Source organism: Squalius cephalus (genome assembly GCF_949319135.1).
Source record: "Squalius cephalus genome assembly, chromosome: 1".
In the NCBI taxonomy this organism is placed as follows: domain Eukaryota; kingdom Metazoa; phylum Chordata; class Actinopteri; order Cypriniformes; family Leuciscidae; genus Squalius; species Squalius cephalus.
In genome coordinates, this window is record NC_137122.1 from 51,417,686 (window position 1) to 51,444,848 (window position 27,163).

The 27,163-nt window shown below is 38.2% G+C and overlaps 2 protein-coding genes across 4 annotated transcripts; one reads left to right on the top strand and one right to left on the bottom strand.

The window, feature by feature from the left end:
• Window positions 1-84: 84 nt before the first annotated feature.
• Window positions 85-20,689, top strand: epn3a (epsin 3a). 3 transcript variants are annotated; one of them, XR_013821194.1, is made up of 12 exons: window positions 85-465; window positions 5,584-6,292; window positions 8,974-9,092; window positions 12,281-12,355; window positions 12,486-12,596; window positions 13,262-13,348; window positions 13,775-13,913; window positions 15,593-15,760; window positions 16,104-16,199; window positions 16,822-17,049; window positions 17,139-18,690; window positions 18,893-20,689. XR_013821194.1 is itself a non-coding variant. In XM_079870544.1 (11 exons), exons 2-11 carry the CDS (start codon window positions 5,695-5,697, stop codon window positions 17,426-17,428), a joined length of 1,911 nt encoding a protein of 636 aa, XP_079726670.1. In that variant the 5' UTR covers window positions 85-465; window positions 5,584-5,694; the 3' UTR covers window positions 17,429-18,717. The 3 variants fall into 3 exon arrangements, 1 of the variants encoding a protein (XP_079726670.1); XR_013821195.1 differs by lacking the exon at window positions 16,104-16,199; XM_079870544.1 differs by lacking the exon at window positions 18,893-20,689 and having other exon boundaries at window positions 17,139-18,717.
• A 2,834-nt stretch (window positions 20,690-23,523) lies between these two features.
• LOC307160377 (ADP-ribosylation factor-like protein 16) lies at window positions 23,524-26,365 on the bottom strand. Its single transcript, XM_079874453.1, has 5 exons — window positions 26,183-26,365; window positions 26,011-26,068; window positions 25,490-25,606; window positions 24,954-25,069; window positions 23,524-24,253 (listed from the first exon to the last, which is right to left on the bottom strand). Exons 1-5 carry the CDS (start codon window positions 26,242-26,244, stop codon window positions 24,085-24,087), a joined length of 522 nt encoding a protein of 173 aa, XP_079730579.1. The 5' UTR covers window positions 26,245-26,365; the 3' UTR covers window positions 23,524-24,084.
• Window positions 26,366-27,163: the final 798 nt, after the last annotated feature.

Sequence of the window (27,163 nt, forward strand, 5' to 3'; positions counted from 1 at the left end):
TGGAAAGTGCCATTTTCTATTTTGAGAGCACATTCCCAGCCCAGGCAGAGCTGCATATCTGGTCTGTCAGGTTCGTGTGTGTGTCTCGTTTCAGAGCAGAACGGGTTAAAGACCGACTCTGACTCTGACTGTGCAGTCCTCCCTCCCTCTCTCCCTCCATCAGCCTCTTCCCTCGGTTCACTTTACTAGCCTTTAACAAGGGGGGGCTGTGTTGCCAGCGAGGTTGGCGCCCGGGACTTTTTCGGGATATGTACCAACAACTCCTAACCGGATAAGGCCTCCTCCACAAAGCGAAACAACACAAACACAGAGGCAAAACTTTGAGGCGCTAGACTGAGTTGACCGTCTGGTGTTTTTGAACCAGATTCCAGAAACTAGCAACACTGGAAATATGCGGAGATGTCGAGGGGAGGACAACTACCGATAGGATCCCACGGTTGGGACTTTTATGTCAAGCAATGAGAGGTAAGGACACAAAGGACGTTCAGATGACTACGATTTTGTCACTCGCGAGTCAAAATAAGATTTCCAAATCTTACTCTATTATTCCAGCTGAGTCACGCAACCAAATGCATTATGCCGCCTTTCAACAATTCACCATCTCTCTCTCTCTCTCTCTCTCTCTCTCTCTCTCTCTCTCTCTCTCTCTCTCTCTCCCCTGCCGCAATACCGCATTATGAAGATGCGAACGCTGCGAAAGGGGCTCTTTATTCTTGTCCCGCAACATTGAAAAGCATTTGAAGGGTTTTAAGGGTCTGATTTACTTTCTCAATATTAAAACTATGAGAGGGAAATGAAATGTGGGAGAGCTGGTTCTCCCCACTGATTGAAAGTTGATCTGTTGTGAAGTGGACTACTAAGAAAACAACATTAGGTTAATAAGGCCAGCTATTGCCACATGATTTATCTGAAATATAACGTGAATATACTTTACATTTTACATTTAGACAAAAGTATAGTACAACTTTTCATGTGGAAATTCTGTAGGTTACAGGCAGCATCCTTTTCATTTTAAAGGAGAACTCCGGTCAATTTTAACATTGAGCTCATTTTTTTTGTCAATTTGGAGTGCTGTCAATACAGAGAACAACGACAAAAATCGGTGTTGCCTACACCGTGTTATCCTCTTTTTAAAATTTGCACCCTGTTGACTTCAATGGGGCAATAGTTAAACCTGCTTTTAGCCTCTTAACATCCTTGATGTGTCATTACAAGTGCACAGGTCATGTGAGTGATTCCTTCAGAGTGAACACGAGTGAATCTGACTGCAGTAGATGTGAAAGATATGTATAAAAATGATGTTATTTAAGCCAGCGCAAATACCTGTATTTACATCCTGTTTTCGGTCAAAGTCCATAGTAATCGATTGCCGAGTTCACGCGCATAGGTTTAGTTACCTATGATCACTCGCGTGAACTCGACAATTGACTACTTTGGACTTCAACCGATTTTTGTCGTTGTTCTCTGTATTGACAGCACTCCAAATCTACAAAAAAATGAGCTCAATGTTAAAATTGACCGGAGTTCTCCTTTAAGATTATTTACAAATATTAAAGATTATTTCTTTGTGCCCTTTCAGTCTAGTATGCAATAAAATTATGATCAAAATAAATGCTGATATAGGCTATCTACAAACTTAAACAATAACAACAACAACAACAAATATACAGTAAAAAACCTTGGTAACGTTAACTGGGTAAACCCTACATATCACCCTATTTTAAGTGATAAAAACGATAGCCCATATTCCTGAAAGAGTGATGTCAAATCACAAACCTTTTCTAATTTATGTAGTTCAAAATCTATCATCATAGTTACATAATTCATAACTTCATAGGCCTATGTGTGTGTGTGTGTGTGTGTGTGTGTGTGTGTGTGTGTGTGATATATGAAAATGTAGGCCTATTTCTTTTATAAATATGCCCATATAATATCACATAGTAAAAGTGGTAAAAAATGACGCCCCTTTTTTGTACTAGCCTTCATTAACCCCCTGACGGGTTGGATATGCAGACCTGATTTTTCTAAGAGAAAGGCTTGCAGAGACAGATTCATGTGGTAACTCATTGTGTATTGTGCCCATGTGCCAGCAGGGCTTGTTTTTGAAATTCCACCCTCTTAGCGCAGCGCTGTGTGATCCAACAGACTCTCAGCAGAAATGTGATGTTAAGCAAACTGCTGTTATTGATTGTCGTCTAAAGCCAGTTCAGCGAGAGCTGAATGTGTCACCGCCACGTCAAGGTCATGGCCCGTGCACTAAATATATGAGATTAGGTTCTCATTGCTGTATGATGCATATGGCTTTGATGTGTGTGTGTCTTTTTCATTCAGGGTGTGGACATGTTTATATAAAGTTATTATTAATTTTTCAGAGGAAACTAACAGTGACTCTATGGCTTTGCCATTCCAACTACAGTGTAGACTTCTGTAATAACATGTAATCGAGCAGTAATATTTCCAGTCTAATAAAAATTTGTAATTATATTGACTTAATAGTTCTGTGACTGTCATCATTTATTCACTTTCATGTCATTCCAAAGTATGACTTTCTTTCTTCTATGATCACAAAATTATGACTAGACCCAGTGACATTTTTCACCATATCTTCTTTTGTTTTGTAACGACATGAGGGTGAGCAAATGATGAGAGAATTATAATTGTTGGATAAACTATCCCTTTAAGCTTTCAAGCAAGGCTTTGTCAATCCAACATTTGAGTTTGTCTCGACAGACTTTCATTAGAGTGTAACTGAAGCTGTTGTTTTTTTCCATCAGTGAGTAATGGATTTCCTATTGCCAGATAATGACTTTATATACAATTTCTCATGTTCCCACATTGAGATGAAACACACTAAGAGTTTAATCCCTAACAGTATGCTTTTAAAATTATATAAGCTCATGATGTTTTTTTCTTATAGTTTATCAACACTGTGGATATTGTGTACAAGATAATTGCTTAAGACTACAAACGAAAGCACAAAAATGGTAGACTGGCTATTACACCAACAGTATCTGTTCAAAAATCCATTACATTTTTTTTATAGCCCTCACTCATGAAACACCAGCAGAATCATTGTCTGACCGAAACCCTTCATATATATATTCATGAAAAAAAGAATTAGAATGTGTGAAATGGTCTTAAAAACATTCTTTTACATATATATATATAAGAATTAGAATGTGTAATGGTCTTAAAAACATTCTTTAAAATATATAGGCTATATATTTTTTTGTATTTTTTTTTTTTTTTTTGTTGCATTTAGAAGAATGTTTTTAAGACCATTTCGCACTTTCTAATTATTTTTTTCATGAACAAGACCCATTGATTCTTGTACAATAGGAATGGTTTACAAGTCTTTGTTTTTCAAATGAAAGCATGCAATTTTCCTTTTGTTAAATGTAGTAAGTCCTGCAGCACGTTTGGTTGACTTGGGATGTGTTGTTTGTACATTTTTGGGTTAGGTTTGTGTTTGATTAAATGTGTCAGTGACCAGGAGGATGTTCCAAATAGCACTTAGATTTTAGTTATAGTTTGTTCGTGGTTACAGACATGTTCACATTTTTCTCTTTCTCTTTTGAAGTGACATAGGCTAACTGACATTATCTCGGGTCATATGTTGTGATGTAAGTCCACGTGGCTTTAACACTGATGTATAATGTGAATTTCAAGTTGTGCTGGTTCTAAGCTAGTTTTACCAGTGAAGTTGGGTGTCAAAAGTTTTGCTGGCATTTTTTCCCCCTGCAGCTTTACACTCTTAAAAATAAAGTTTCTTTATTAGAATCAATGGTTCCATGAAGAATCTTTAACATCCATGGAATTTTTCCATTCAACAAAAGATTCGTTATAGTGGAAAAAGGTTCTTTAGATTATTAAAATGTTCTTCACACTAAGAAAAACTGTTCTTTGGGGAACCAAAATGGTTCTTCTATATGGCGTCACTGTGAAAAACCTTGAAAAAAGCAGTTTTTCAAACAGACTCCTCTGTCTTCTTCGGGACAGACAGGTAGTAAGAACAAAGTTCCTTTGAGACAAGTCATTTCGTTTGGCGGCCATCTTTGAAACGCCTCTCGGGCAGTGCAGCTCCCATCTCTTTGAATGGGGAAACATCAAATTCTCCAAAACTGCAATTGACGCCTCTCGCGGTTCAAGCAAACAGGACTGGGCAACCGTGTTCGTCATTACGTTGTGCATCGTCAAGTTCAAGGGTTACACTTGGCGTAAATCAATGCGTACGTCCGACTGCCGGAGGCTAGTTATTTTAGTCGATGAAGTTTTAAATATGGATATTTTTCTTACACTAATGCATCGCTTCACTTCAGAAGGCCTTTATTAACCCCCGCAGATCCGTGTCGAGCACTTTAATCATGAATAGATGTGCTTTAATGTACTTCCAAAGACATACAGCCATTCACTGCCATTATAAAGCTTGGAAGAGCCAGGACATTTTTTAATATAACTTTGATTGTACTCGTCTGAAAGAAGAATGTCATACACACCTAGGATGGCTTCAGGGTGAGTAAATCATGGGCTAATTTTCATTTTTGAGTGAACTATCCCTTTAAGCGTTGCACATTTCCCCATTCAAAACAATACGAGTGACGCGGCTTGTGTTATTCTGTAGTCTTTGGTAAGACTCACCCCACACTGGCATCCGCTGGGCACTGAAATAAACAGATAGTGGTAGAGACACTACACACTTCAGCCGTTTTGACTGAATGGCACATCTTTGATACCCAAGATTATTGGCACAAATAGTCGAATTTTTGTCTAAAAGACCCAAAGAGCAGATTTTTCAGGATGTTTCTTTCAAGTCCGCTTTTCTCAGCTGGTGCTCATTTCTTTGAAGACATGTTGGATGCAGATGATTTGTGTTCTTTTGATTCCATATCAAAAGAACTTGTCAGCTGTCAAACTGTACCCTTGTGAAAAAGTGTGATTAATTGTACTGAATGTGGACTTGTAATGCACTTCAAATCTAGATATCTAATAAAGTCCTTTTCTGAAGTAGGTCCAAAAGCACTCTAAGGTTCAGATTTGCATTTAATATACATTTAAACTAAAATACACTTTAATTTAATTGTAAATAACATGCAATTAAATGTCTGAAAACATTGCATTCAGTTCACTTCACACTTAAGTACATTCTTCCACGAGTTTACTCTTACATGTAATCGAATAGAGTAAAGAGTAGGCCTATGTATAAGCCTATTTGGCATGCAACCTGAACCTAGAGTACAAAACCCCCTACAATTCCTGGCTGGGATAGGAACTGGGGTATATAGACCTCTGGCTGATTGGGTAGATTATCTGAACGTGCTCCTCCTGAACTTTTAGTGTTTTTCTTTTCTTTTCTGTAATAAGTACTCTTGTTTTGTTTTGTTTTTTGTAATAAGTTTGCTAAAATCTACTTTTTCACAACACAAGGGTAGGTATTGCCAAAAAAGCTACTGAATCCATTGAAATATCAGTTAGGTATTTTTCCAAAGAAGTCCAGGGAATCTCATCTAAAGTATGTTTCATTGAGATGAGACATGTTTCTTGTATGAAATGTAAAAATTTTATTTTCACCTCTCTTTTCTTCAGGATAACAAAGCTGTAGCCGGAGTTTGCTGAACATTTCGTCTTTGTGGCGAACACCACACTCATTATAAACAAAAGTGCATCCATCGTCATCACCCCACACCCAAAGTCATCATGACGACCTCTTCCTTACGGCGTCAGATGAAGAACATTGTGAACAACTACACGGACGCAGAGATTAAGGTCAGGGAGGCGACGTCCAATGATCCGTGGGGTCCTCCAACCTCGCTCTTGATGGAAATCGCAGACCTGACGTTCAACGTGGTGGCGCTCACCGAGGTCATGGGCATTATCTGGAAGAGACTTAATGACCATGGCAAGAACTGGCGGCACGTGTACAAGGCCCTCACTCTGTTGGACTATCTGATCAAGTCCGGATCAGATCGAGTGACCCAGCAGTGCAAGGAGAACATCTACGCCATCCAGACTTTGCGGGATTTCCAGTACATTGACCGGGACGGGCAGGACCAGGGCATGAGCGTCCGGGAAAAGTCCAAGCAGCTGGTGGCTCTGCTCAAGGACGAGGAGAAGCTAAAGCAGGAGCGATCACAGTCAATCAAGACCCGTGAGCGTGTGACGGGAAACAGCGGTGCCATTGGTTATGGATCTTTACCGCCTCCCTACCCAGGACGCACCACCAGTCAACCCAGCATGGAAGCAGTGTATGTTGAGGAGCATAGCAGGCCGAGAGGCTCACCTTCCTCCTTCAACTGTGAGTATGACTGTTCATACTGTTCATGAATGCAGAGTCACACACTCAGGGGGCGTCACTTTGTTTTTAAAAAGTCCTGGAGACAGTTGAATATTAGGTTATGTTTGTCTTTTCATGTAGCTTGTAATACAGCTGTTTCTGAATATGAAGGTCTGCAATTTTTCAAAGTATCTTTGAGTTATTGTCTTCCAAAAGAAAGAACTGATTCTGATGTGCCTGAAACGAGTCGTCAGTGATTTACTGTTTTAATTCCTGCACAAACCTATGTAGGTTTGTAAAACATTTGCATAATGGCAGTCTGTGGTCTTCATTGGCTGCTTACGAAAAACGTCTACTTTGACACTCAAACACTGTAGGCCTAGTTATGGCCAAGACTGGAAAGGTGATGATACATGGGACAACTTTTTAAGCAATGTTGCTGGGCAATGTTGCTGTCAACGGGACCAATTTGACCATTAAAATGAAGTCCACATTTTTTTTAATGGAAAACAAATGGAATCCAGAAAAGTTTTAACGGAATTCAGGAAAAAATAAAATAGATTTCTTAGGGCCCTATATTAGCAATGAATATTCATCTTAACAGTGTTGTAATTACTTCTAGTAGTGTTATTACTACTGTTACTAGTGTTTTCAAGGATCAAAGTGAGTGTTAGATGACGTCAAAAGGTAATCCAGTATTTTTTGGATGCTCAATACTTTTTAAGCATCAAAGTTTTGGTGTAATGAACTTTCAATGGAGGGGCAGAAATCTCTCAGGTTTCATTAAAAATATCCTCATTTGTGTTCTGAAAATGTACAGAAGTCTTAGTGACACATTTGTTTTTCAATTGATTTTACTGGAATGAATAGTTCCTTCTTTGTCTAGGGATTTGAAAATCAATCAGCTGTTGAAGTTAACTTAACCAATGATTAATCAATGTCAATATTGGGAAAAATGTGTGCACACACTGTTTACATAGAGATGTATATCATACATGGCCTTGTGCTTTTAACCCAAATCAGACATGCTTCTTTCTTTTGGAAGTTCTACTTCCTCTTTTATGTGAGTGTGTGATTTCTATAGTTTTAATGTGAAGTGCCTCATGAAAGTGTGGATGACTCCAGACTTCATCACATGATGCATGTGTAACTGTGGACCTGATACGCATCTACATTCTTCCCATATTCATTCATTTATTCACTAATTTGAGGCCTATGTTGATTTTTGGAGGCTTCAGGTTGATTTTTGTCGTAAGCAGCAATGGTAGTGATAAAACATGGCAGTCCTGTCTTTTACTCACCCTTATGTCTTTTCAAACTGTATCTTTCACCTGTTGGACATAAAATGCCACCTGGCTTCTTTTGTTTGGCCCACTGTTCTGAAACTGACATTGATGAGTTGCGCTGCATGTCAAAACTCTTGAAAACGCATTGCGATGATCAAAGATGTCCTTCCCCTGCATGTTTACAGAGAAACAGGAAACATATTCTGTTTTATTTTCTGACTCATTGAATTCCTCACATATTTATGAAGCAGTAACTCCAGAATATGCATCTGGGGAATGTGTCTCTACAGCACTACTAGATCAGCTGAAACTGTCAAATGCTTTCTTTGCTGATGTATAAGCATGACAATTTAGGGAGAAAAATCGATTTAAACTATTTAAAAGATTACTTTCTATGAGTTAATCAGCTTATCATGTAGTTGATTTGATTAAAATTTGTAATTGATTGACAATTCTAAATTTAATATAATTTTATAGTCACATTTTTCTAGACTCTACAGGCCCTCTCTCATACAGTATGGCACGATAGACCACATATTCAATTTCCACAAGGAACTATTTTATAATGTTTAATCCACTGTAATCAAGCCTTTGGGTATGACATAATGTGCAATGCGGTTTCACTTTTACTGACAATAGACCAACATGTTTGTCGCAACGCCAGGTATTTTGGGAAAGTACAGAAATTTCCCTGTGTTTCCGTGGACACTGTTGGTGTTTACAGGGTCAGATGGTCATGATCCTGAGTAGATGATGTAAAAGGTTGTGATTTGAGCCACAAGAGGTGTCCATGGTAATGTTGAGGTATCCGTATCTCTTCACCAGTGCATTCCAGGCCAGACGCCGCCATTCAGAAGCACTGTAGTGGAAGTGATCGCAACTGGAAAACCCACAATGCCAGTTTCTGGTTCTTTCGCCTCTTCTGGTCCTGGGGTGTTTTCTCTGTAGGCACACTACCTCTTTCAAACAATTCAGATGAGGAAATAATACACGGGGCAGAAAATAAAACAACAATTATGTAAGGGTTAATGTAGAGATGTTAAAGTAGCACCAGCATATGTTGTCATGTACAACAGTGAAATAATTTGAATCATTATACATATACCACTACTAATAAAAATAAAAATAATTAGTGATGCATTAGAATGACATGCCACAGATGGGTGAAACGCCAGATAAAACCTGTATGGGGGGTTATTATAATGTAAGACCCATCGCCTCGTCCCTCTTCTCCTGCCCCGTCACAGACACCCCATTGTTTGGACAGCAGAGTTAAACAGGCACAGGAAAGCGATTCCAGCCCGGGCATGGAACAACAGTGATTTGGGTGCTTGTTTAACATTCAGTGGTGGTGCCAGTCCTTTCTCTTCCAAACCAAGAGGTTGAATGAGGCATTTTCTCTTTTCTTCCTCCCAGCCTCCTCTTCCTCGCCTCATCTGGCCCCAGATCTGGAACGGGCCCGGCCGCAGACGAGCGGGGAGGAGGAACTTCAGCTGCAGCTGGCCTTGGCCATGAGCCGAGAGGAGAGCGAGAAGGTGAGGTTTACACACACACACAAACACTGGGTCATTTGACCAATCATAGAGTAGACCAATCACAACAGACTGGGCCATCTGACTAGTCAGAGCAGAGTAGACCAATCACAATAGACTGAGCCATCTGACCAATCAGAGCAGAGTAGACCAATCACAACAGACTGGGTCATTTGACCAATCAGAGCAGAGTAGACCAATCACAACAGACTGGGCCATCTGACCAATCAGAGCAGAGTAGACCAATCACAACAGACTGGGTTATTTGACCAATCAGAGCAGAGCAGAGTAGACCAATCACAACAGACTGGTTCATCTGACCAATCAGAGCAGAGTAGACCAATCACAACAGACTGGGTCATCTGACCAATCAGAACAGAGTAGACCAATCACAACAGACTGGGGGTCATCTGACCAATCAGAGCAGAGTAGACCAATCACAACAGACTGGGTCATCTGACCAATCAGAGCAGAGTAGACCAATCACAACAGACTGAGCCATCTGACCAATCAGAGCAGAGTAGACCAGTCACAACAGACTGGACCATCTGACCAATCAGAGCAGAGTAGACCAATCACAACAGACTGGGTCATTTGACCAATCAGAGCAGAGTAGACCAATCACAACAGACTGGACCATCTGACCAATCAGAGCAGAGTAGACCAATCACAACAGACTGGGTCATTTGACCAATCAGAGCAGAGTAGACCAATCACAACAGACTGGTTCATCTGACCAATCAGAGCAGAGTAGACCAATCACAACAGACTGGGTCATCTGACCAATCAGAGCAGAGTAGACCAATCACAACAGACTGGGTCATCTGACCAATCAGAGCAGAGTAGACCAATCACAACAGACTGGGTCATCTGACCAATCAGAGCAGAGTAGACCAATCACAACAGACTGGGCCATCTGACCAATCAGAGCAGAGTAGACCAATCACAACAGACTGGGTCATCTGACCAATCAGAGCAGAGTAGACCAGTCACAACAGACTGGGCCATCTGACCAATCAGAGCAGAGTAGACCAATCACAACAGACTGGGTCATCTGACCAATCAGAGCAGAGTAGACCAATCACAACAGACTGGGCCATCTGACCAATCAGAGCAGAGTAGACCAATCACAACAGACTGGGTCATCTGACCAATCAGAGCAGAGTAGACCAATCAGAGCAGCCTGGGCCAGAAAATTAAAGTGTCTTTTAACATTAGTAAATCGTAACATCGTAACAAATAAAAGATATTGATGATCTTGCACTTACAGGCATATTAAAATCTTTGTTCATTATTAATAAAAACTGTATTTTGCAAGGTTAGTTCGTATAAAATCAGTTTTTGTTTTGTCCTCTTCCTCTATCACCTACATAGACCTAAATAGAAAATCTAAATTAAATTGGTTATTGACTATGCAACAAACAAGGTTGAACACTATCAATAGGAAATATGTCATCACAGAAAAGAAGTGCAGCACTTTCATGGGGGAGAGGCTGTATGAAACTATCATCTAATCTGAGACATGTGTTTTAGTGTATTAAAATGGCCTTCATGGAGGTAATTTGTCTTCAATTAGAAGCTTGTTACAACTCATTATTTGCCTGGAGGCTTTAGTACAGCACCACATTTCCAGTTAGCATGTGGGCTAATGGTTAGTTTCTGGAGTGCACTGAAGGTGAGAGTCTCCCATCAGCATCGTCCAGAAAGAGCTCAGTCGTGATCTGACAGTGTTGTCAGTGTGTGAGGAGAGCACGTTAGCATCCACACTCACTGATAAAGCAGGTCTAAGTGAAGCTACTATGACTCTTAATGTGTTACTAGACTGTAGCATTGATCCAATGCTCATAAATCAGGCTGAGAGGAGCTGCCTAAGCTTCAGTCAAAGACCCATCAGCTTAGTGTTTTTAATACACTAGCATTCAGAAGTTTGGGGTCTAGAAGATTTTTTTATGTTTTTGAAAGAGTCTCATATGCTCACCAAAACTGCATTTATTTGATTAAAAATACAGTAAAAACAGTGATACTGTGAAATATTATTACAATTTGAATGAACCGTTTTGTATCGTAATATACAGTACACATTAAAATGTAGTTGATTCCAGTGATGTAAAGCTGAATTTTCAGCATCATCTTCAATGTCTCATGATCCTTCAGAAATCACTCTAATACAGTATGATGATTTGAGCTTAAAGAAACATTTCTGATTATTATCAATGTTGAAAACAGTTGTGCTGCTTCATATTTTTGTGGAAACTGCGACACTGGAATCCTTTCTTCAGGATTCTTTGTTAATAGAAAGTTTAAATGAACAATATTTATTTGAAATATAAATCTTTTGAAACATTATAATGTCTTTACTGACACTTTTGATCTATTTAATTCATCCTTGCTGAATAAAAGTATTAATTTCTTTAAAAAAAAAAGAAAAGCGGACTGATTTATGAACAGTAGTGTACATGCATACAAATCAAATTTAAAAGATGAACTAATTGTGTTTTTAAAATTGTAAGCATCCATAAGTGTGTAAGTACGGAGACCCTAAAGGGACATGGTGCATTCCTCCTAGAAACTTTGCAATCTATTAATTTATAGGGAAAAAACGCATTTACACAATCCTGTTGGGAAAAACAAAACAAAAACATGTTAAGTATATTTGCAGCCACACTAATTATCAGTATACTTCAAGTGTGTTAATGATTAGTTAACTTGAAGTGTGCTATTTTTGGAACAACTAATGTTGTACTAAGTAGTTAAATTGTAGTAAAACATAATTTTAAGTGTATTAAGTGCTAAATTGGAACAACTTCAAGTATACGTAGTACACTTTTAAGTATATGCTTGTTTGGGACTGATTACATGTTTGATTAGAGATATTAAAGTGTACTTATAAGTACATTTGTAAAACCTGAAAAAGCACCTTATTTAATTTGCATGTTTGCTCTATTGTGTTTATTTGTGCTATTGCTTGTAGTTTAATTATTTGTTCTTATTTGACAGATTGTTTACTTGACTTTAATAGTGTTTGATATTTATATTTTATATTATATGTATGTAGATTTTTTTTCATTTGCATTGTTATTGCATTTTATGTTAAAAAAAATAAATACAAAAATTCTATGGAATTCTGCTTCTTGATCATTTTGAAGGAGTCATTGCACTCTTTCACTAACCCCAATCCTCTTCTCCTCCAGCCCGCTCCTGTTGTGGATATTGATGAACAGACACAGCTTCAGATCGCAATAAGTCTCAGTAAGGAGACGCAGAAGGTACAGCATTACCAGGAGTCACAGCTACACCTGCCCTTCATTCATTAGTTGCACTGTAGTTTCAGTAACGCGCATGTACTGTGTGTTGTAAGTGACACTGCTTGAATATTGTCTGATTGTAAATCTCTAGCCAGTTCCTCTTCCTCCTCCTCCTCCTCCTGTTGCTGCTGCTGCCTTGGACATGGATGAAGAGGCTCAACTTCAGCTGGCTCTGAGTCTCAGTAAAGAGGAACATCAACAGGTAGGCATCTGGAGCATGAGTTGCGCAAGTTATTGTATATTAAACTTTACAAGAAATAGTTCCCCACATCTAAAACTATTTCAGCCGTTGGAAGACCGACATGGGATAGATGTGACATTGAAAATGTTTTTAAACTTCTACCCCTAATTCTAAGTATGTTAATATCATCTTGGAAAAGCACCAATAGTTATGTATTGAGCTTAGCTATTTACTAAGGTTTTTAAATAATTAAATCCCAGTAAAAAGCATATACACATTAAAAAAAGCATACTTAAAGAGTATGGAAATAATATACTTTAAAATAATACAAAGTTCTGTCACGTAACTCTAAATGGCGCAGGCGGATTGGTCTTTAACTCAATTAGCTTGCAATCACATGATTTCCTATTGGGCACAGCTGATTGGTTCCTGCTGTATCTGTAGCCAATGAGCTCGCTGCTCATATTTACTATGCTTATATTTCAACACAAATCACATTTTGGGAAATAATTGCAATACAGTTTGTGCGCAAGTCCGGAATAGAGATCGGCCAAAATAAAACATAAAAACGATTTATGCATCTCTAGGAAAAAGTATGATAGGATGACTGTGCATACATGTCTTTTGTAGACTTTCTCTCTAAAGTTGTGTTCTTAAGGCTGTCTTCTGTGTCCGTTGTTTGCTAGGAGCAGCGAAGTCGCCAGGGAGACGAGTCGTTACTCCAGAAAGCACTCGAGGAGAGCAAACGAGAAATGGAGGCCAAAGCTGGAGGAGTATGAGACAACTCTTTTAACCTGTAGTCTGTTTAGAAGCTCTTCTAAATGACTCCTGCGATGCATTTATTTGGAAGAGATAAACAGATTCAAATCTAGAGTTAATCATTCCTACTGTAAACAAGAAGTCAAAGTTACAAATATACATTGACACAAACAGGTACAGTCAGGTGTGGGTATTGTTGTAATTGTAGGAAGGATTTTGTATTAGTGGTCAAGCAATTTTGGCACACTTACTGGAGAGATGGAAATTTTAGGGTCGGCCTTATTGTTCTTCGGGCTTTTAGAAACTAGAGGTACTGTACTGCAGTTAGATGTCCCCATTGCAGGCTTTTTGTGAACGCTTGTGTATAGATACATACTGTATTGACCTAAAAACTCATTCTGAATGTGCTGAAAGTGCTTTTCTGTCCTTTCCTTTGGCAGTCTGCCATGTTGGATCTTGCAGATATTTTTGCTCCAGCTCCTGATGTGCCCTCTGCTGCCAAACTTTGGGATTCATCTGGAGGCCATAGCGGTTTAGCCCAGGCTGGCCCTCTGAGGTCTGACCCCTGGGATAGTCTGGGTAAGATCTGTGATTGAATATAACTTGTATCTCAGCTATTTAAACTCTTACACAGTAAAGGCACACCCAGTATTTTTTGACAGATATGTTTAAATAATAAGGTGCGTTTATTCTATCTAAGGTGTGAGTGCCCATGTTGAGATCACATTGTCAAAATTATGTTTTAGCCACTTGAGCCAATGGCTGTTAGTTGCCGCCCAACTGGAGTAAGGATTTATTTACTCACCATAGCCTGTTTTTACTCGCATTTGGTGCAGATGGACTCTTTCAGGTTGTGAAATAAATGAGTCATGGCTGACAAATATGCCTGTGAATAGTGATTAGAATAGGCGTTACTCCGTGAAAATGGTAACCAAAAATGTTTGCTGCATCTTTTTGACTCCAAGGACTCCGGTTGTCAAAGACGATATCTGAAGATATTTCTGATACTTATGCTAGAATGACAAAGCTGCTCATTTTCAGACTTTCTGTGTACAGAAACTAGAAGTGGCAGTCAGGGTTATTAAAAAAAACATTTCCATTGTTTGAAATAAAATAAACATTAGCTAAAAAAAAAAAAAAAAAATGTATGTATGTATATATATATATATATATATATATATATATATATATATATATATATATATATATATATATATATGTATGTATGTATATGTATATATATATATATATATATACATATATACAGTATATATATATGTGTATGTATTTATTTATTTTATTTTTTTCTAACTAGTTGCCAGGGCAACAGTTCTCATTTTTATTGAATTAACTTTACTTAACTTGAAGTACTAAATTAACTAAAACTGAGAACAAAAGTACTAAATTAACTAAAAACAAGAACTCTGCAACAAAATTGCTAAAACTTTGAATAAAACTAAAATGAAAGAAAATATACAAATAAAAACTAATTCAACATATTAATAAAAACTAGTCTAGTATCTTAATGATACTAAAATAAAACTGGTGATAATTTATTAAAATAATTAATTAATATTATAAATAATTAAAATAATTAAAAACCCGCATAATTCCATTACCTGAATGTTTTTCATGGTTTATACTTTTCATTACCAATTAATTTACATAACTTTCACTAGTTTGTGTTTACAGTTTAAAAAATAATAAAATAAAGAAATATTACTTCCAAATAGCAATTTCTATTCAATAAGCTTGACAAAAATGTATATAAATTGAGTGATGGGTGACAAATACGCCTGTGAATAGCAATTAGAATAGGCGTTACTCAATAATAAAAAAAAAAACATAATATTTTATCACGCTTTTAAAATTCCCTCATATAGTATATCCAAGTTGTTCAGGATGATGAGAACCCTTGTTCTTAAATAAAAAACAGCAGTTGTTAAAGGAACAAATGAAAATACGAAACATGATTTCAGCTTACATCCTGATTCTTGTCTGTTCTAGCTTATCGTAAAGCTTGTTTTGTCATATTTTAAATCATTTTAAGCCATCATGCGGCCCCTTTGGAAGGGAGGTCCCCTGATTGAGAACCACTGATTTACCCTTATATCTGTCCAAGACCACTGTTGGTTCGGCCAATGAAATGTAAATCAAAAAATTACATGGTGCACCTTTAGTCAAAATGAACGTAAACGTCCAGCAATACTGCCTTAATAATGTAAACTCCACACACCTTTTGGATTGTGTTCGATCAGAGCCCAGTGGCCTAGTAACCCGTGGCCATGGAAGCTCATGGATGGCACCGCCTGCATTAAGTGTTCGTTCCCAGCCTTGGCCACAGACACATCCTGACCCATGGGACGCCCCCCAGAACTCCTCAAGCCCTGTGTCCATCAATCAGACCTGGATCTCGCCTGCACATGGTACACGCTTAACCACGTCATACCTTACACAAATAATACATGGTGATACATTGAGTAAATAAAATAACACATACAAGCTATGGCTGGAACACATGCTTGCTGAATATACTAAATATACTAATTGAAGATGCCATTAATTTTTTTTTTTACTTTTCTAATAATTGTTCCTGTTCTTACTGTGCACAATAATCTGGGTTCGTTTTCCCTGAAGTGGAAGACTGTGAATTTGAAATGTGTGTAACTGCTAAATGTTTATGTGTAGCATAGAGATGACCTCGAGTTAGACGTGAACTAAAGGTCACAAAACTCCAGTCAGTGTTTCATGGGTCTTTAAATTCTCTAGGAACTGGAGTGGATCCCTTTTCTCCCACAGTTTCTGACAAACAAGGATCTATTGGGCCTCTCAAAACTCCATCGCCTCGTGCAGGAAGTCCCTCAGGCAATCACTGTTCTTCTTGAACTGAATTCTTATTTGTTTTGTTCATATTCATATTAATATATTATTAATATTAACAATTACTACTTTGTATTATAATATATTTCATTTGCTCATTCCATTTTTGTATTTGTCTGTGAATAGTTTGATTTTACATGATTTATCATATTTACACTACCTTTCCAAATTTGGGGCTTTTTGAAAAAAAATAATGCTTTAATTCTTTAAATTCATTTTAAGGATTCATTAAATTGATCAAAAATGACAGAAAAGACATTTATAATGCTACAAAAGATTTTTTATTCCAATAAATGCTGTTCTTTTGAACTTTCTAATCATCAAAGAATTTTGAAAAAAAAAAAATGTTTCCACAAAAATATAAAGCAGCACAACTGTTTTTCAAAATATTACTGTATTTTTGATCAAACAAATACAGCCTTGGTGAACATAAGAAGCTAAACTTTCAAAAACATGAAAGAAATCGTACCAACCCCAAATTTGTGAATGGTAGTGTTCACACACACACACACACACACACACACACACACACACACACACACACACACACACACATATATGTATATATAAATCTCAATTTTTGTTATTTTTATTTATACTTATATAGATGACGATCTTTTTGATGAGGCTATGGATGGAGGTCAGGCAAATGTAAATGGCCACGGTAGTCTTGAGACTTTCGATATGTCTTCCCTTGGCCAAGGCCTACCAAAACAGGCTCAAACCGGCAGTACTCCAGAGGCGTTTCTGGGTCCCACCGGAGCTTCACTCGTCAACTTGGATTCACTGATAACCTCCAACCCTCCTTCCAAGAACTTCAACCCATTTTTATCAGGTTAGAATGAACCACTAGTCCAAACTACTACTTGTCACGTGTGTCAAAATCCATATTATTTGAATTGATTTCGGACTTATCCCATTTAGGGCTGAGCGCTCCATCGGCGTCTAATCCATTCCAACACGAACCACAACCCCGCCTCACTCTTAATCAGATGCGTCCCAGCTCCACATCCCCTGTACCCACATCCCTTCCATTTAATGCCTCTCTGCCCATGGCTGCCAGCAACCAGCCCAGCTCCCTTCCCAGTACCTTCACACAGTCTGCGCAGGTCCCGCCGCTGATCCCTGGACACCTGCCTCAACCGCTGCTACCCCTGTCAACCACATCCACGCTTGGAGATCCAGACCAACACAATCAGAATCCGTTCCTATGAAAGACAGTGTGAGCAGATCCAAACAAGCTTTTGAAATGACAATTTAACCACCGACTTGACTTAAAACTGGAACACACTTTTTGTAATGTCTTTGCTTCTTTCACAGCTTCCTGGTTTTGCTCTATGCAGTCACTCTTAAGAGGCGTTCACACATACAGTGGTTTGCAGTGACAAAACCCATTCACGTTCAACAACAGCAACCGTTGCTAATTCAATGCGGCAAAGTTGAGAAATGTTAAATGTTATGCACGAGTCGTCATGCAATGCGGAGAGCGGATAATATATCCATCTCCTGTGAGATACTGTAGTTAAGTGGCATTGATTGATGTCGGTTTGGTGAGTCTTGGCCTTACCAAAGAACTAGTGGCAACAAAAACCAACTGTGGCGTCGCATCTGGGCCAAAAAGCTGCATTTGATCACAACGCAAAGGCTACAGCCAACTGGCACATTCATTCTGCTTCTGTGTGCGAGGAAATAACTCTCCACACCAGCAGGTGGCAGTAGTCTGTATTTGAATTCAAAAAGGGAAACTGGAAGTTTAAAAATATATATTTTTTTATATTCTGAAGACCTCATCCCTATTCCCTAATTCCTTTGAAGGGTTTACCCTCCAGAGTGAGGCCTCGAAGGGATGAAGAGTTTAGTGGAACTAAAAAACTATTCCTTTGAACACCGAGCCAGTTAAGAAGGTGGCATCATCACACAGTTGTGTACGCTGCTCACCTGTGCAAATAATCATGGGAGTGTTTATCAGTCGTAACCTTCGAAATCTTTAATTCCAAAGGGTCCTTTTAAGTTTTGAGCACTTGGGTTTGGAACGACCCTTCGTTTGGGGCTTTCGCACCGGGTAGTTCTGGGAACTCTGTTAAAGGAACGAGCCACCAGGGTGTTTCCACGAGAACTAAATGTTCCCCTAGGGCCGTTTTCCTGGTTGCATTTCGCACTGCCAGTAGGAATGTCACGTAAGCCATCACTAACATCCTGCCGCTATGGTTGTTTTGCGGGACTTTTATTTTGAATGGCTTAGCCAAAGCCTGAGCACACAGTGCTGGCATTCTCCGTCTTCATTAGTTTACGATCTGTTTAACAGTCCATCTTATACGATATTAGATAGAACTGTTGCACATTGAGAGTAAACGGTATAAGAAAAAGTATTATAGTGTTTGCCATGTTATTGATGCCCAATGTCGCTTGCTGAACAGAAATATATAATCGTGTTTCGCTTGGTTCCCTCAAAGTTGCGTTGGATTTGCTCCTTAAGGTGATGATACACAGGGCAACTTTTTGAGCAATGTTGCTGGGCAATCTTGCCGAGTGATTGTTGCTTAGGCACTTTCTCATTGAAAATGGGCATTCAATTTCTATCTGGATAATTTAGATCGGTCGTGGGCCCTGTGTCTCATCTGGTTGCCCGTTGACGGCAACATTGCTCAAAAAGTTGCCCTGTGTATCATCTCCTTTAGCGTAAAGGTTGAGAAGTGCCTGGTCCATCTATCGCTGTTTTCCATGTTCGTGGAGTAAGTATACAGTCTATAAACTCATCTAGTTAAAATGGCGGGTGCCGGTGTTTCGCATGCGTTCGGCCAATCGGTGTACACTTACATCACTGGTAGTTCCTGTTGTGCTGGGTTAGACCGTACTCTGAAGTGGGAGCTAATTTAGTCCCCACAAAAGGCGTTCCTAGAACCAAAAATAGTTCCCAGTTCCTGCGGTGCGAACACACCAAAAAGTGGGTACTTCCACCATTAGTTCTTGGAACTATGAAAAGGTTTGAAAAGTGCGAAAGCCCCTAATATGGCAGGCATGATTGTTCTCACTCCGAAGTGCCATTCGGAGGCCTTTGGAACCCATTAAACCCATTTGGAACGCAGTCTTCTATGTGTGCCCTTTTTACTTTGCCATTTGTTTTAGTTTGTCACTTTTGTTTTTCTTCTTGTGCACTGGTTCGCTAAGCTGAACAGCCAATCAGATCTATCTCAATCACTTGCTCCGCCAGCAAATCAAGTCAAATTTATTACAGATTGTTTCAAAGCAACTTCACTATAATAAACTGGCAAATAACAGAGTTAATGTATAATTAATCAATTATGAAACGCGTTCAATTGCAGTTTTACAGAAGACAGTTTTTTTTAGCTCAATTTAATGCAATGTTGAATTTGATTCAACGGTGCAGAACACACTGCAAAGACCAGCCGACTGCTGGCTTGGTGTGTCACGGCCTTTACTGTGAGCAGGTTTACCTTTCTGCATCTGTCTTTGCAGACATACAGTACAAGGTTAAAATGAAAAATTGTGTAGAAAATGGTTTACAGACACTACGTCCCAGTTGTCATCATATTTTCAAAAGATTTTGACCAATAACATTAGGGCATCCAGCAACAAGAACATCAATCACAACCAGCAATACAGCCACTCGTCGACCTCCAGTCATTAAACCCATGTATGTGTGAACGCCTTTAATTTATAATCATATGTATGAATGTCAACTATGCATTACATGGCAATACAGATTGATGCTGGCTTTATAGGAAATGACAAATAAATGACACAATTTAAAAGTTGAGAATATTTAATCCAACTCCTGCAGCATCAATATCTCCTTTAAACACCTCATACTTTAAGTATTATAATACATTTGGAAAGGATAACGCACTTGTTACTCATTCCATAAAACCCAGTACATAACTAAGCACAAGTCCAAAGACTCTTATACAGTTTTATCTATCATATTCTGATTTCTAGCTCTGCTTTAGTGTCTCCTTATCAGTCTGGAGTATCTGATGACTTTCAATGCTGTCCTTTAATTTACTGGTGTCTGAACTGAACACATCCTGATGGCTCACTCTCACCAGTATGACAGAAAGAAAAAAAAGGGACTACGATTTTGGGGCCAATAATTTAAGTCGCAAAATGTAAAAGTATGATGATTTTGTAATATTGGGCATTGACTGTTGAATGAATAGACCTCCAGCAAGAGAATGTACTTACTGTGGTGTTCAGAATGAATTGATGCCACTTACTAACCGAATGTAAGAATGTGAGACTTGCACATGACATGTTGCTCATCGAATACAAGGATGGAGATGAAACTGAATGGCATGTGTGGTTTATGTTTGTTTATGGTTCATACATCATGCTCTCCACCTCTGGCTTGTCATTGCTTGCACAAACTGTATACGGTGCTAGTCAAATGTTTGGACACACCTACTCATAAGTTATTCTTTTTTTCACTTTTTAGAAAACTATAAAATAACAAATTGAAGGATGTAAATCAATTAGTGAGCAAAATGTCTCATATAGCCTTTAATATACAGTAGTCAACATTTGAAGTGGATCAAAACCCTTTCATCAAAGTTATACATGAATTGTGAACAATACCCGTTCTTGTCTTAGGACAACTTTGATTAACTTTTTTGTTCCACTTCACATTTTGACTAATATAAATATATATATATATATATATATATATATATATATATATATATATATATATACATATATATATACATATGTATACATACATTTTTTCAATGTAAACATGCAGTAGACGGGCATCTTTGACCAATAATCTTTGACACATCGTTTAAGTTAAAATTACTTTTAAAAATGTCTCGACACCTTGCATTTTCTTACATTCTACTGATCACGTTTCTCAAATTTTTTGGGAAAAAACTCTTCACTCAACTGCTCCCATTCCACTTCCATGCGTCTTGCGTTTTTGCATTACACTGCATTGCTTTTCCTTTGTTTTCTCTGTAAACATGCACTCGAAGGACCGTTGCACTCACATCTCAGCACAAGACAGGGCTTTCTAAAGATGTGGTGCTAAAATAAGTTACACTTTTAATTGACGTGTCTCTAGACTTTTTAGTTTTTACCCAGTCCACTGCCCATGTCTCACAAAACACATTCGGTGTGAACGGCTCTTTATATGTTATATTCTTTAACTTGATGTGTGTACCTGAAAATCATACTTGAGTAAAAGTACAGAGACCTTACAGCGAAAATTACTCCATTACAAAGTTACAAGTCACCAAGTCCATTACGACTTGAGGAAAAGTCATAGGTCCAGTTTCACAGACAGGGCTTAGATTAAGCCAGGATTAGGCCGTCAATTAGGACATTTTAGTAGCTTTTATAAACGTGCCTTAGAAAAAAACATTACTGGTGTGAATCTTGAGACAAAACAATGGCACTGACTTATTTTAAGATATTTCAGCACAGGTTGCTTTCAGTTAAAACAGCTCAAACATGCAATTTTAGTCTGTGAAACTGGCCAATAGAGTATCTGATTTGAACAGTACTCAAGTATTTTACTTGCACTGATTGTAACACCTAAGAGACATGCCAGTGAAAAATAATGTTGATTTGTGAGGAGGGCAATCACATGATTATTTTCTAAAATCAATAAAACTGAACACCTCAATATCGCAATAAATCAAGGTCGACAAAACAGCCTCTTAAACGTCTACAAACACTCAAGTCTCAGTTCTCAAAAAGGACATAAGTAAACCAATATCCTTCAAAAAGTTTTCTTCAAAATAACAGTTAGATAAAATAATGTTGAGTAAAATGAAATAGTCAAAGCCCACGTGCACTAGATGTTCTGGTTTCGGCTGCAGTCACAACTGCTCATCTCATACATGAAACCCCTGAGATTCAGAAACGACCTGATAACGCACAGTGAAAGAATATATAGTAGCCTTGTTCACAAGTTTGGGTGAGTAAGGGCAAAACACATATAAGGTATAAAGTACCTTAAGTGTCCTGTAGATGGCAATACTGCTTCTTTTGTAGCAGAAATAAACTGATGCAGAATGATGCCCATGCAAAATGTAAACAAGTAATTGCATTACATCACAAATGTATTGGAGTAAAGACTATATTTATGCAAAATGTAGTCAAGTATAGAGTAAAAGTTGCTAATATCTTTGATACTCAGTAAAACTACAAAGTAGCTAAAAAAAAAAAAAGTTCAGTCTCATTCTCAGGCCTCAATATCTCTCAACTGCAACTTTGTTTCTTAATTGTGACAATATTGCTTGCATTCCTTTTTTTACATTATATCTGTCAATTAGATCCTGTACCTGATATTTTTTTCTTCTATTTGGGCAAAATGGTTTAAACCCCAAATAATATATATTTAAAGCAATCATCTGTGATAAAAACAGGCTTTATGATCTTTATGATGCCATCTACTGTTTATTATAGAGCAGTGGTCTCAAACCGGTTCCACGGAGGGCCTAGTGTATGCAGGTTTTCTCTTTTACCTTGAACCAAACTGATTGAGTAGGTCACTAATTGGTTAAGATCTCCCCTCACCTGGTAGTCTAGGTCTTAATTGGGCACTAATTGAAGGGAAAGACCAAGAACCTGCATACACTAGGCCCTCCGTGGAACCGGTTTGAGAACTCTGTTATAGAGGATTGTAACAGATGAGAAGCTCGTTCCAGGGACGGAAAGTCGTGGCCAATAACATGCTCAGGAAAAAGGGGGTTGCACACATTGAACTCAGGGACAATTATAAAATGAGCGAGTACATCATGAATCCATTTTCCAAACCGTGTTTTTGTCTTATCCTGAATCACTACGGTCCACCTATAATAAGTGTTTATATTCGGACTATTTTAGACTGGTTCGGGTCGTACCGCTGTGGAGTATCCCAGTGCCTGCGTGACTCGTCATAGACATAAACAGAGAGAAGTCGCTCCGGCTACAATGTTCTTCCACAAGATGCATGCAGTTCTGTTTTAACAAAAGTTGCAGACTGCAGTTACTAATTACATTTACTTAAAGTCCCTCTGTGGTGGAAATCAAGCTTTTAATGTCGTTTATATGTCTATGTGATGTTTTTAATGTGCTTAAAGACTAACATGTGCAAATTCATAAGTCGACACCATTACTGAGTATTTTCTGCTTAAAACTGCAGTGAACCAAAGACAGTCTCAAAAACACGCTTTGAAATCGCTGGTGTTTCTGACGTCACAAACTACTTTGTAACCAATCAGATCAACGTGTGATCGTCAACCAGTGGATCTCTGAGCTGGTGCGAGTGAGTGGAGGCGGGGCTCATTGAATTTCGTTCAAGCTATCTTAAGGCATGAGAGATTTTTCAAGAAAAAAACTTTAAATATGTAATTTTGGTGATCAAAGGTGAGTTTTAAGGGATAAAATGATTGACTACAGGGGGACTTTAAATACTTTACACCACTGATCCTAGGATGCATTCACAACATTTCAAGACTCCAACCAATACAATTTCTTTCTTCTGTGGAACACATGGGATTTGAGAGCTTACAGTGGAGGGACAAATCCAAGTGTTTAATGGTTGTGTTCTGACCACTTTGGATCATGGTGAAAATATGCTTTCATTGTGTGGAAAAGAGCCGCTCAGAGACTCTTCAAACTAACTATTCCACAGAGCACAGGAAGTCACACGAGAGTCGTCAAAAGACCACCAGTTCTACATTTGGCCACGGTTGTTCCTCAAATGAATGTTTGCACAGACATGTGGTGCGGGACTGAGTCGAGCTACTGTAACACAGCAGAACTGCGACGACTGGAAATCACAAACACATCTTCACGGCACATTTATCAGATGTTAACTGTGACCTGTGATATAATATTAGCCCCCAGGTCTCTGCATCCACATCTCTCATGTGTCAGAGCGGTTTGGAAACAGCCAGGCGAGCACATCCTGAAGGCCCTGTCCCGAGCGCCCACTGATCTCTAGTGTTGTGATTGACTGAGGCGCAGTTCTAATGATGTCATCAATCCTGAACAGCGACTTCAGCTCCACAAGAGACATGGAGCACGGAAGATCCCTGAGGAAAGAAATGTATTTAGGCGGAAATGTAGGAGCGATAGGCTTAGCATGACTTAGTACTGGATTTATTGAATTAAATCAACAAAGGAGACAGCAGCTGTTTTCATCCACCTATTTTGGGATATCTCATAAAAAAAAAACACCACTGGATAGAAACTATAAGATGCGCATAAAATAACGTATGCGCTCAATTGAAGTTTTTATTTGATAAGAAGACATGTGCATAAACTATGACGGAAACACATTTACTGAATGAATGTGACTTTGCCTCATCAGAAGATGTGATTGGATAACTGGACTAACCAGCAGACCAATCACATCACAGCATCTCAAATGTTGGTTTGATCGTTCTGAAACGCCTGAGCCGAAGTCGATCATGAATGATCTTTTTTAATTCCCTCCCAGAAGCGTCTCACACGATTGCGTTCCCAAACATCAGGCATTTGAACACAAGATAACACGAGCGCGTTTATAGAGTCTCGCTCAGAATAAAGAGTCACAGTGGCTTCGCCGATTTCAGCAACTTCCATTTATTGGAGATATTTTGCGCCAAATTCCCAGGAAATAACGATTTTTTGCTCTCTTGAACACATGGGATGGAAACGCTGCTTTATTCGCGAATGAATTCTGCGACATTCCAATCAAGTTAAAGTCGTAAGTTTGGATGTAAGCGTAGCTGGTGTGTGACCTCTCCTGACCTCTTGTTGAAGAGTATGAGCACAGCGGCAGCGTGAAGCGGCTCCGCAGAGAGAACAGACAGCAGCTGGACACAGGATGATGAAATCTGGCCAATGTTGCCACAGTCCACCACAAACTACAAGGCATAAAGAACAAATGCATATCAACAGTGATGGACAACATGATCATACTGTAAATGTACATACTGTCTCTCTCCAGGACTCTCAAAACAATGAAGAGAAAACCTGCAAACAATCTTCACGTCCAGTGGTTGATAATCGAGGGATTCGACAAACAAAGCCATTACCTTCTGCCATCCGAGTTACTGAGATATTCACTACCAGTCAAATGTTTGAACACACTTCATTCTTCAATCTGTTTTTCACATTTTCATATACTAGTAAATTCATAACTCATAACACACATATATGGATATATGGAAATTAAGTAGTGACCAAAAATGTTAACCTTAAACCTCTATTTTGGCTTCTGTACTATTATATATTTAAACTTATTTCTTTCTCGTTCACTTATTTCTTGACTTGTTGATACTCACTATAACGGATGTGCAGTCTAAGTAGTATTTTGGCCAAATGGGCCCCATACAGCCTCCCAGCTCTCGTACTGTTATTTTCTTCCTCCGACATATGAGGTCTGTGAGGTTGGTGCCGACCTAGGAAATAAGAAAGAAAAGATACTTCACACAATTATTATTTAATTTCTAATCACCTTTTTGAACAGTCCCCAACTTATTTTCCACACACACACACACATATATATTAAAATAAAAGCTAGTATTTTGAATTGTTTTTGTAAATATATATTTTATTTTACTCTAATGCATTATTAAAAATACTTTGTGATTTAAAGAAACTATTAAACTAAAAAAAATTAAGACATCTTCATTTCCAATGTTTTCCAAACCTTTCATTTGTATTGGGCTACTTTAGTTTTAGATCGCATAATTCAGTTGACTTCAACACTAAAACCACTGTTTGCTTTATATTGCGTTTAAAATATTACAGAAAGCTTTATTTTACTGGCTGAACAGCATTAGTGTGAAGAGGAGAAGCTCACCGTGGGAAGAGTGACGGGCGCTTCACCCAAATCCGCATGCGCGTCCATCTGACACAACTGTTAGTCCAGATAAAGGAGTCATATTCATTGACAGTGGGTGAGAAATTATAATAAGAAACAATTATATATTTAGGAAGGCAGTCTGTCTTATGTAAACAGCTGGTAAAGGATATTCTGTAGTCGTTTCAGTAAAAGCGTTTTTCCAACTCCAGTTGCACCGAGCAATAAACACATCGCCTCGACCACTCAGTCTGCTCACAGTTTCTGTCTCAGAATAATAATAGCGCTGTTTTAAAGATTTCTGTTCTACACATACAAGCATTACATGGAGAGATTTCCTGTGTCGCCACGGCAACGATGCTTTTTACAAAATAAAAGTCTCCATGTTTCCTGTATGATTATTTTGAGGATTCATCGCTCCCTCTGGTGAGCTGTAGCAGGATTGCTCTCCAAACCCATATATCCATTGTGAAAGAGCAGTGTGTTGTTGTACTAAATGTACATTTGTAGTGCACTTCAAGTCATAAAAGTATATTTTTTAAAAACTGCAGGCTTACTTGCAGTTTATAAAATATTAACGGAAAAGGGCCACTTTCATGACTATATTTCTTAACACATTTAAATAGACTTTTAAAAAAGTATACTAAATTAAAAGTTTGACTTGAATCGTTATGTTTAAAAAAAAATTCGTGCTTAAAAGTAGTACACTTATTTTAATGTGTTGGCACATGTAAAATAGCTTACTTTAACTATAGTGTCAAGTAGCCTAAATATTAAATGTATTAAATTGCAACTCGGATAATTACAAATGAGTAATTACAAGTATGTTTAAATACATGACATACATGATTCATAGAAATTGCATTAAAAATATATTTTAGTCTGCTATGCATGTCAGTACATTCAGCAGGACACTTCTTTAACCATATTTAAAGCTACACTGTGTGATTTTTACCCCCATCTAGCGGTGAAATTGTATATGACTACCCAGTGAATATTTGTTTCTGTTCCTCTCAATTCCGAGGGCGTTTTAACTCCTACGGTGGCCGTATTATTCCAAGATTAACATGGCTTCCAGTTATCACTTCGTCCATGACAATAATAAACAATACGTCTAAAATGAATAAAACTACAGGACAGATGTCAGGAGGTA

Excerpts from the sequence above, each read along its gene's own strand:
- LOC307160377 (XM_079874453.1), bottom strand. The coding sequence starts at position 26,244 with ATGTGTTTATTGCTCGGTGCAACTGGAGTTGGAAAAACGCTTTTACTG. Across the intron at positions 25,607-26,010 it reads CGCCCGTCACTCTTCCCACG|GTCGGCACCAACCTCACAGA; the intron begins GTGAGCTTCTCC and ends CTTATTTCCTAG. Across the intron at positions 24,254-24,953 it reads CTCATACTCTTCAACAAGAG|GGATCTTCCGTGCTCCATGT; the intron begins GTCAGGAGAGGT and ends TTCTTTCCTCAG.
- epn3a (XM_079870544.1), top strand. The coding sequence starts at position 5,695 with ATGACGACCTCTTCCTTACGGCGTCAGATGAAGAACATTGTGAACAAC. Across the intron at positions 13,349-13,774 it reads TGGAGGCCAAAGCTGGAGGA|TCTGCCATGTTGGATCTTGC; the intron begins GTATGAGACAAC and ends TTCCTTTGGCAG. Across the intron at positions 17,050-17,138 it reads CTTCAACCCATTTTTATCAG|GGCTGAGCGCTCCATCGGCG; the intron begins GTTAGAATGAAC and ends TATCCCATTTAG.